This window comes from Chiloscyllium plagiosum, chromosome 9 (genome assembly GCF_004010195.1).
Source record: "Chiloscyllium plagiosum isolate BGI_BamShark_2017 chromosome 9, ASM401019v2, whole genome shotgun sequence".
Classification (NCBI taxonomy): domain Eukaryota; kingdom Metazoa; phylum Chordata; class Chondrichthyes; order Orectolobiformes; family Hemiscylliidae; genus Chiloscyllium; species Chiloscyllium plagiosum.
In genome coordinates this window covers 14,463,578-14,474,833 of record NC_057718.1, presented here as the reverse complement: position 1 = coordinate 14,474,833, position 11,256 = coordinate 14,463,578, and the positions used below count along the sequence as shown (strand labels likewise).

At 46.8% G+C, this 11,256-nt stretch overlaps 1 protein-coding gene across 1 annotated transcript; it reads left to right on the top strand.

Annotated features, from left to right (window-relative positions):
• Positions 1–4,266: 4,266 nt before the first annotated feature.
• LOC122553166 (keratin-associated protein 16-1-like) lies at positions 4,267–9,537 on the top strand. The gene is made up of 4 exons (XM_043696753.1): positions 4,267–4,353; positions 6,992–8,167; positions 8,968–9,129; positions 9,298–9,537. Exons 1-4 carry the CDS (start codon positions 4,267–4,269, stop codon positions 9,535–9,537), a joined length of 1,665 nt encoding a protein of 554 aa, XP_043552688.1.
• Positions 9,538–11,256: the final 1,719 nt, after the last annotated feature.

The window sequence follows — 11,256 nt, the reverse complement described above, 5'->3', positions numbered from 1 at the left end:
ACAGGGGAACCACATTTGCTATCCTCCAGTCTTCTGGCACTATTCCTGTAGACAATGACAATTTAAAGATCAATGCCAAAGGCTCGGCAATCTCCTCCCTGGCTTCCCAGAGGATCCTAGGATAAATCCCATCTGGCCCAGGAGACTTATCTATTTTCACACTCTGCAGGATTTCTACTACCTCTTCATTGTGAACCTCAATCCCACCTAGTCTAGTAGCCTGTATCTCAGTATTCTCCTTGACAACATTGTCATTTCTGGAGTGAATACTGTCAAAAAATATTCATTTAGTGCTTCCCCATCTCCTCTTACTCCACACACAACTTCCCACTACTATCCTTGATTGGCCCTAATCTTACTTTTATTCTTTAAATACCTATAGAAAGCCTTAGGGTTTACCTTGATCCTATCCGCCAACAAGTTCTCACGTCTCCTCCTGGCTCTTCTGAACTCTCTTTTTAGGTCTTTCCTGGCTACCTTGTAACCCTCAAGCGCCCTAACTGAGCCTTCACATCTTATCCGAACATAAGCCTTCTTCTTTCACTTGACCAGAGATTCCACTTCCTTCTTAAACCATGGCTCCCGCGCTCTACAGCTTCCTCCCTGCCTGACAGGTACATACTTATCTAGGACACTCAGGAGCTTTTCCTTGAATAAGCTCCACATTTCTAATGTGTCCATCCCCTGCAGTTTCCGTCCCTATCCCATGCTTCCCAAATCTTGCTGAATCGCATCGTAACTGCCTTTCCCCCAGCTGTAACTCTTGCCCAGTGCTTTACACCTATCCCTTTCTATCACTAAAGTAAACATAACAGAATTGTGATCGCTATCACCAAAGTGCTCACTTACGTCCAAGTCTAACACCTGGCCGGGCTCATTACCCAGTACCAAATCTAATGTGGCCTCGCCCCTTGTTGGACTGTCTACATACTGTGTCAGGAAGCCCTCCTGCACACACTGGACAAAAACTGACCCATCTATAGTACTCGTACTATAGTGTTCCCAGTCAATATTTGGAAAGTTGAAGTCCCCCATGACAACTACTCTGTTTCTCTCACTCCTATCGAGAATCATCTTTGCTATCCTTTCCTCTACATCTCTGGAACTATTCAGAGGCCTATAGAAAACCCCCAACAGGGTGACCTCTCCTTTCCTGTTTCCAACTTCAGCGCATACCACCTCAGTTGATGAGTCCCCTAACATCCTTACTGCAACTGTAATACTATCCTTGACCAACAATGCCACACCTCCCCCTCTTTTACCATCTTCTCTGTTCTTACTGAAACATCTAAATCCTGGAACCTGCAACAACCATTCCTGTCCCTGCTCTATCCATGTCTCCGAAATGGCCACAACGTCGAAGTCCCAGGTACCAACCTATGCTGCAAGTTCACCCACCTTATTCCGGATGCTCCTGGCGTTGAAGTAGACACACTTCAAACCAACCTCTTGCTTGCCGGTGCCACCTTGCATCCCTGAAAATTGATTTCGGACCTCCCCACTCTCAACCTTTTCTATACTCGAACTACAATTTTGGTTCCCATCCCCCTGCTGGATTAGTTTAAACCCACCCCAATAGCCTTAGCGAATGACACTATGGTCAGCACAGATGTGGTGGGCCGAAAGGCCTATTCCTGTGCCGTAGTGTTCTATGTTCAGTGTTCTAGCAGTTAGATGTTATTCTAACTATATTAACAGTACACTGCCTGTCTGGCCTCCAATCTATTCAATAATTCAACGATGTAAATGGCAGGTGAATCACCTTCTGAATACAAATTTAAGAAGGGAAGGCGATGTGAAGAAATGAGGGAAAGAAAGAAAGCAGCAAAAAAGGACACAAAACAAAATGGGGGCAGAGGTTATGATCCAAAATTATTGAACTAATAAGGTGAAGGAGAGCAAGCTTCACAGCAAGGCAGAGGGATATTTTAATATTTCTTAAAGAGGCAGGAGGATCCTTCAATAGAGTAGGCAGCAGGTCTAAAGTATGAACCAAAATCAAGTTAGTACATTTTCCTTAGGGGCAGGACTTTGTCCCCAAAATTTGGTTTTGGGTTTTTCTTTTCCTGCCCTTTGGCCAAGCCAGCGTGTGTATTTAATTTTGCATTTTCTGTATTTATTTCAAGGTTTGCACATCTGTTATTTGACCTCTCCATCACCAAGACATTGCCCCTAGCAGACAATCTTCCAGTTTGGACTCAGGCAAAAGAGTAATACAGAAACAATTTGAAACAGCCAGTGGATGTGGCTGAGACAGACCACATGTTGGATAAAATAGATAATTCAATTAGCTGTAACCTTTAAATTCATGAGACTATCTGACGAGATTGAAAAAAGGTCACATAGATGTTGACTTAACTATGGGATTCTATTAGATATCATAATGACTGCTAAGCCTTGAGAAACTGCAAATCTAGGCCCATAAGCCCACAGTTTATGTTCATGAAAGATCTCTTTATTGCCCCATTATCAATTATTTCAAAGACAACAGCAATGCTATTGGTGATGCCTGTCCCATAAAGAACAAACTGCTCAGAGGCTGCAAAAAGGTTATTTACTGAAATCGGTTCCAAGGTGGTGGGAGGGAATTCCTCACTAATTAAGCCCAAAGCTGATTGTCCTCCCTGTGTATCGTGTTCCAAGAGCTACCCCTAGCTCATCTCTCTCTCTCTCATTCACACATAGGGACTGTCAGATTAGATTAAATGAGATTCCCCTACAGTGTGGAAACAGGCCCTTCGGCCCAACAAATCCACACTGACCCTCCGAAGAGTAACCCGCCCAGACCCATTTCCTTCTGACTAATGCACCTAATACTATAGGCAATTTCTCAAGGCCTATCTGCCTAACCTGCACATCTTTGGACAGCGGGAGGAAACCGGAGCACCCGAAGGAAACCCACGCAGACACAGGGAGGATGTGCAAGCTCCACACAGACAGTCACCCGAGAGCTGGAATTGAACCTGGGTCCCTGGCACTGTGAGACTCAGTGGTTAGCACCGTGCTGTCCCCCCTCATTCAAGAAAACCAAGTTGCAATAACTAGTTTGGAAAACAATCATATGAATGGAGAAATGTTCACAGCCCTGTCCTAATAATGAAGGTGGATAATTCAGCAGACACAGTAGCCAGCAGAGCCAACACTTTGCCTAGTGAATAATCAGCTTGTAGATCTCCCGTATACGTTACACCCTGTAAACTTGGAGTTCCACAAAATTCTGCTGCCCCATGTATTAACACACAAGTCCCATTCACCAACATTCCCACAGACCATCATTCCCTCCCAGTTAGCCAACATCTTGATGTTAACATTCTCTTGTCTTTCCCATTATTCACTCATGGGACTTGGGCGCCACTGGCTGGGCCAGCGTTTATTGCATGTCCCTAGTGGCTCTTGAGAAGGTGGTGGGGAGCTGCCTGTTGAACTGCTGCAGTCCATGTGCTGTAGGTTGACCCACAATGCCATTAGGGAGGGAACTCCAGGACTCCAAACTAATGACAGCAAAGGAGCAGCGATATAGTTCCAAGTCAGGATGGAGAGTGACTTGGAGGGGAACTTGCAGATAGTAGTGTTCCCAGGTATCTGCTACCCTTGTCCTTCCAGATGGTAGTGATTGTGGGTCTGGAAGCTGCTGTCTAAAGAATCTTAATGAATTTCTGTGGTTCCCTGAACACTATCGGCAATTTATCATGACCAATCCATCTAACCTGCACATCTTTGGATTGTGGGAGGAAACTCATGCAACATGGGGAGAATGTGCAAACTCCACACAGACAGTCACCCGAGGCTGGAATCGAACCCAGGACCGTGGCACTGTGAGGCAGCAGTGCTAACCACTGAGCCACCAATGTTTGGTGGGTCCATTCGATATTTTTGTGGTCGATATGAAGAGCCTGAAAACTGGCAACGAAGCTTGTTTGAACAGCCACTGACAGAGTCATCGAGTTATACAGCACGGAGTCAGACCTTTCAACCCAACCAATCCACGCTGACCACGGTCCTAAACTAAACTAGTCCCACTTGCTTGCATTTGGCCCATATTCCTCCAAACCTTTCCTCATCACTTACCAAAACGTCTTTTAGACATTGTAACTGTAGCTGCCTCCATCATTTCCTCTGGCAGTTCATTCCACACATGAACTACTGACGGAATCAGTTCAGATATGAGGAACATTGATAGGTGTGGATACACGATGGGACAGCCGCCTGTGAAGCTCACTCAGCCCCAGACCTTCACAGGCAGAGGAGAATCAGAATCCCTATAACATGTGTGAACCTGATGCATTCATTCCGCATAATCCCCGCATCCCCATGATGATAGCTGCTTTGTTCTCTTTTTCAATGGAGGACTCGGTGAGGGAGAGAGGGTCACGATGCAGATCTTAACAAATCAAGACCAACAATCTTTTATGAATTCGACACGTGCTGGAAGCTGTGGGTCCCTGTATAAATTGAAGCTGCCAACATCACTGATTTCAATGCACTTGGACAAAAGCAAATGAAACTCATTTGTTAGGTCTTCGAACGACACAGAGAGAAAACTCTGCAGCACTGACAATGCCTTGTTACAGCAGCAATGCACGTGTCACTGATGATAAATGAGGCAGCAGTGATTGGGAGAGTGTGCATGTCGGTGTCTCTTTTTTGTTGTTTTAAAACAAATCTGTGATTGTTCTTGTACAAGTTGAAGCACGGTATTAATAGAATCATTGCTGAGAGAGTTCAGGCACATTCACTCCTCCTTGTTCATTACCAGCCGTCTGATCTCTTCCCCAGTCCACCGGTCTCTAAGTAAGAGTCAATTAGAATTGAAGCCTCTCTGTTGCCGGTGGAGCTGACTGGCTTCTTCTGATGGCCATTCCTGCACTGGGGCTGATTACAACTGCAGCCCAGGTCACATTCTGACTTGGCAGAGGCAGTGTCCTAGCGGCAATTGCACTGTACAGATAATCTCAAGAGTCCCAGGATAATGTGCTGCAGACATGGGTTTGTTATGGACTAGGCCAGACCACTCAAAACGTTCTTCAGCAGGCAGCCCAGACCAGAACCTTGTAATTTGTTTTGGTAAGTGTACCGTGAAAATTACCCGGAGTAATTCAGGGAGGTTGTCGACTAGGTTTTACAACAGACAGAAATTTATTCACAAAATTACACAATGAAACACAGAATAAAGAATCCCTACAGAACTCAGTCTTTCCAAACTAGACTTCATTACGTAGTTCCGAATATCGACAACAGTCCCAATAAAAGCAAACCCCTTAAAACACAGTTTTTAAAAAATGGAACAGAGGCTTACAGGTTGAAGTTAGAAGGGCAGAAAGAGAGAGAGTTTCCACACAGTTCACTGCTGAACTCCTGGTTAGTTCTGGACTGAACAGTTCAGCTAGAGAGCTGTCCACGCCCCTTTCATTATACAGGTCACTTCTAAAGCATGACTTTAGCCTGAAGTTTCATCTGTTTACAAATAATCAAAAAGGCCTCTCAATATGCTTTAAACTCTGTACCAAACCAGACTAGTTGGAGCCAGGAGTGTTTATGACCTCTCTGAAGACAACAAGGACACAGTATCCTGAAGAAGGGCTTATGCCCGAAACGTCGATTCTCCTGTTCCTTGGATGCTGCCTGACCTGCTGCGCTTTTCCAGCAACACATTCTCAGCTCTGATCTCCAGCATCTGCAGCCCTCACTTTCTCTCAGAGTATCATTGAGAAAAGGATCAGCCTTCAGAAAACAATGGGACCAGCTTTGTGACAGGTTTGAATCCTGCCAAGTGAGATGGTGAAATTTCAATTCATTGGGAAGCTTTTCTAATGGCAACACCATCCATTGTTACCAAAACCCATCTGCTTCATGAATGCCTTTCTCTATCTGCCATCCTCGCCTGGTCTGGTCTCCATCTGACTCCAGACCCACAGCAATGGGGTTCATTGTTAAACTGCCTCATGGGCAATTAGAGATGGGCCAATGGCTGTGGGCCTAAGCAGTGTCACTCAATCCCATGAATGAATAAAAAAATGACAGAGTTTTCCCTGACCCTGACTTCAGGGGATGAAAAGGATGGTGTCAGCCAGCTCATTGTGGCTCCCAGAGCGAGGAGTGAGATAGACAGATGAGGACAGTGCCCAGGGAGATAGAGAGAAGAAAGGGAAGCAAATAAAGGGGTTACCAACTGCCCCCTCCATGAGCAGAATAACCCCCATCTCCTAGCTGCTTTCAGGACTGAAGAAGGGTCACTGGACCCAAAATGTTAACTTTGCTTTCTTCGCACAGATGTTGTCAAACCTGCTGAGTTTCTCCCGCTGTCTTTTGTTTGTACTCAACAGCATTAACCCTGCTGCTACTCATCCTGTCAGGACGCCTCCCCACCGACAGTAACCACCATACCCGTCACTTCCACCTCCAGGCTGCCTGTCTCTCGCTCCAGGAGGAGACTAGCCTGCAGTAGGGCAGAGAGAGTTCTAAAACGAGCATGAGACTTAGCCACAGGAACTGCCTGCCAATCAGCCCCTCCCCCTCTGTGGGAAAGTACAGGAAGCAGAGCAGAAGGACCTCATGGGGCCTGTGGGTTAGGTGGTCAATGAAATGAGTGGAGAGTGTAGTGCTGGAACAAAGTGAGATTGGGAAGGTATGGCCAGAAAATATGCTCGGTCTTGTGGCAAATAAAAATCCTCCAACCAACTCGATGCAACTTGCACTTAGCCAACACAAGTAAGATTCAGTCCGAAGTGTGCAGGAGCTTTATTTATAGTTAAATTGTCTATACCACGTGTACAGCTTGCTTCGAGCTCTGTTTATTCTCTGAGTCAACAGTGAGGCTCAACTAATCAACCATTTCCAATCGATATACTCTACACTTGGTAAAGAGAAAATGTGTCAGATTATGGGGAGAACATGGAGATAGCTTGAGATACATTGTTTATTTGAAAATTGAGTGCAGACATGCAACATTCCTGTGGATGTATAAATACAGTGAGCATTTTTCTGTTCACAGACTCACATCATCAAACACTACACCATTCAACAGGATACTTCCTGTGTCCCCACGATTGAACAGAATACTTCCTGTGTCACCACCATTGAGCAGTATACTTCCTGTGTCATCACCACTGAGCGGGATACTTCCTGTGTCACCACCATTGAGCAGGATACTTCCTGTGTCCCCACCATTGAGCGGGATACTTCCTGTGTCCCCACCATTGAGCGGGATAATTCCTGTGTCATCACCATTGAACAGGATGCTTCCTGTGTCCCCATCGTTAAGCAGGATACTTCTTGTGTCCCCACCATGGAGCAGGATATTTCCTGTGTCATCACCATTGAGTGGAATACTTCCTGTGTCCCCACCATTGAGTGGGATACTTCCTGTGTCATCACCATTGAGCAGGATACTTCCTGTGTCCCCATCATTCAGCAGGATACTTCCTGTGTCTTCACCATTGAGTGGGATACTTCCTGTGTCCCCACCATTGAACAGGATACTTCCTGTGTCCCCACCATTGAGCGGGATACTTCCTGTGTCTTCACCATTGAGCGGGATACTTCCTGTGTCTTCACCATTGAGTGGGATACTTCCTGTGTCCCCACCATTGAGCGGGATACTTCCTGTGTCTTCACCATTGAGCGGGATACTTCCTGTGTCACCATTATTGAACAGGATACTTCCTGTGTTCCCATCATTGAACAGGATACTTCCTGTGTCATCACCATTGAACAGGATACTTCCTGTGTCATCACCATTGAACAGGATACTTCGTGTATCATCACCATTGAGCGGGATACTTCCTGTGTCATCGCCTTTGAGTGGGATACTTCCTGTGTCACCACCTTTGAACAGGATGCTTCCTGTGTCCCCACCATTGAGCAGGATACTTCCTGTGTCACCATTGAGCAGGATATTTCCTGTGTCCCCATCATTGAACAGAATACTTCCTGTGTCCCCACCATTGAGCAGGATACTTCCTGTGTCACCATTGAGCAGGATACTTCCTGTGTCACCACCATTGAGCAGGATACTTCCTATGTCACCATCATTGAGCAGGATACTTCCTGTGTCCCCATCATTGAGCAGGATACTTCCTGTGTCCCCACCATTGAACAGGATACTTCCTGTGTCACCACCATTGAACAGGATACTTCCTGTGTCACCACCATGAGTGGGATACTTCCTGTGTCCCCACCATTGAATAGGATACTTCCTGTGTCCCCATCATTGAGCAGGATACTTCCTGTGTCATCACCATTGAGCGGGATACTTCCTGTGTCCCCATCATTGAACAGAATACTTCCTGTGTCCCCATCATTGAGCAGGATACTTCCTGTGTCCCCACCATTGAGCGGGATACTTCCTGTGTCCCCATCATTGGGCAGGATACTTCCTGTGTACCCATCATTGAACAGGATTCTTCCTATATCATCACTATTGAGTGGGATACTTCCTGTGTCCCCACCATTGAATAGGATACTTCCTGTGTCCCCACCATTGAGCGGGATACTTCCTGTGTCCCCACCATTGAGTGGGATATTTCCTGTGTCCCCATCATTGAGTAGGATACTTCCTGTGTCCCCATCATTGAGCAGGATACTTCCTGTGTACCCATCATTGAACACGATTCTTCCTATATCATCACTATTGAGTGGGATACTTCCTGTGTCCCCACCATTGAATAGGATACTTCCTGTGTCATCACCATTGAGCGAGATACTTCCTGTGTCATCACCATTGAGCGGGATACTTCCTGTGTCCCCACCATTGAATAGGATACTTCTTGGGTCATCACCATTGAGTGGGATACTTCCTGTGTCCCCACCATTGAATAGGATACTTCCTGTGTCATCACCATTGAGTGGGATACTTCCTGTTTCCCCACCATTGAGTGGGATACTTCCTGTGTCCCCACCATTGAATACGATACTTCCTGTGTCCCCACCATTGAGCGGGATACTTCCTGTGTCCCCACCATTGAATAGGATACTTCCTGTGTCATCACCATTGAGTGGGATATTTCCTGTGTCCCCATCATTGAGCAGGATACTTCCTGTGTCCCCATCATTGAGCAGGATACATCCTGTGTACCCATCATTGAACAGGATTCTTCCTATATCATCACTATTGAGTGGGATACTTCCTGTGTCCCCACCATTGAATAGGATACTTCCTGTGTCATCACCATTGAGCGAGATACTTCCTGTGTCATCACCATTGAGCGGGATACTTCCTGTGTCCCCACCATTGAATAGGATACTTCTTGGGTCATCACCATTGAGTGGGATACTTCCTGTGTCCCCACCATTGAATAGGATACTTCCTGTGTCATCACCATTGAGTGGGTTACTTCCTGTTTCCCCACCATTGAGCGGGATACTTCCTGTGTCCCCACCATTGAACAGGATACTTCCTGTGTCCCCACCATTGAGCAGGATACTTGCTGTGTCACCACCATTGAGCAGGATACTTCCTGTGTCCCTATCATTGAACAGAATACTTCCTGTGTCATCACCATTGAGTGGGATACTTCCTGTGTCCCCACCATTGAATAGGATACTTCCTGTGTCTTCACCATTGAGCGGGATACTTCCTGTTTCACCACCCATTGAACAGGATACTTCCTGTGTCCCCACCATTGAGTGGGATACTTCCTGTGTCTTCACCATTGAGCGGGATACTTCCTGTTTCACCACCCATTGAACAGGATACTTCCTGTGTCCCCATCATTGAACAGGATACTTCCTGTGTCCCCACCATTGAGCGGGATACTTCCTGTGTCCCCATCATTGAGCGGGATACTTCCTGTGTCCCCACCATTGAGTGGGATACTTCCTGTGTCCCCACCATTGAACAGGATACTTCCTGTGTCTTCACCATTGAGCGGGATACTTCCTGTGTCCCCACCATTGAGTGGGATACTTCCTGTGACCCCACCATTGAACAGGATACTTCCTGCGTCCCCACCATTGAGCGGGATACTTCCTGTGTCCCCATCATTGAACAGGATACTTCCTGTGACCCCACCATTGAACAGGATACTTCCTGTGTCCCCATCATTGAACAGGATACTTCCTGTGACCCCATCATTGAGCGGGATACTTCCTGCGTCCCCATCATTGAGCGGGATACTTCCTGTGTCCCCACCATTGAGCGGGATACTTCCTGTGACCCCACCATTGAGCGGGATACTTCCTGTGACCCCACCATTGAGCGGGATACTTCCTGCATCCCCATCATTGAGCGGGATACTTCCTGTGACCCCACCATTGAGCGGGATACTTCCTGTGTCCCCACCATTGAGCGGGATACTTCCTGTGTCCCCACCATTGAACGGGATACTTCCTGTGTCCCCACCATTGAGCGGGATACTTCCTGTGTCCCCACCATTGAACAGGATACTTCCTGCGTCCCCACCATTGAACGGGATACTCCCTGTGACCCCACCATTGAACAGGATATTTCCTGTGACCCCACCATTGAGCGGGATACTTCCTGTGTCCCCACCATTGAGCGGGATACTTCCTGTGACCCCACCATTGAGCGGGATACTTCCTGCGTCCCCATCATTGATGCACAGACACAGTGGATTCTACTTCAAAGAAATATTCTCTTCCTGGGTAAGTGATCAACCAATTTCTCTGAATATATTTACAAGTAAATGGCCCATTAAGATTGTGTGTCTGACAGGAATAATCTGCCCATTTCTTGTTTCATTACAAGAGCAAGGCACTGGAATTCCCCAAATGAATGGAAGTATTTGTCAAACAAGCTGAGGGTTATCCTTTGAAAGGAGCTATTTTTCTAATCTACCGTTTAGATACCACACCTCTGGAACAGGTGGGACCTGAAGCTCGGCCTCCTGTCTCAAAGGTTTGGATACTACCAGTGTACCACGAGAGCACCCGGAGCAGGAGAGTTGCCCTTTAAGAGTTGCCAGTGTTTCGGGATACTCGGTGCAGATGAAGCAGGTCCATCGTTGCAGATTTGCAGGTTCAAAGTTTATGCGAAGATTTGTAGCTCGGGTGCTCGTTGCTGTGGTTCTGTTCGCCGAGCTGGAAGTTTTTGTTGCAAACGTTTCGTCCCCTGTCTAGGTGACCTCATCAGTGCTTGGGAGCCTCCTGCGAAGCGCTTCTTTGATGTTTCCTCCGGTGTTTATAGTGGTCTGTCCCTGCCGCTTCCGGTTGTCAGTTTCAGCTGTCCGCTGTAGTGGTTGGTATATTGGGTCCAGGTCGATGTGTTTGTTGATGGAGCTTGTGGATGAATGCCATGCC

Bases quoted from the DNA above. Each gene is read 5' to 3' on its own strand.
- LOC122553166 (XM_043696753.1), top strand. From the start codon at position 4,267: ATGTGTGAACCTGATGCATTCATTCCGCATAATCCCCGCATCCCCATG. The intron at 8,168-8,967 runs GTGTCCCCACCA...ACCATTGAATAG, and splicing joins CCATGAGTGGGATACTTCCT to GATACTTCCTGTGTCATCAC. The intron at 9,130-9,297 runs GTCCCCACCATT...ACCATTGAATAG, and splicing joins TTGAGTGGGATACTTCCTGT to GATACTTCCTGTGTCATCAC.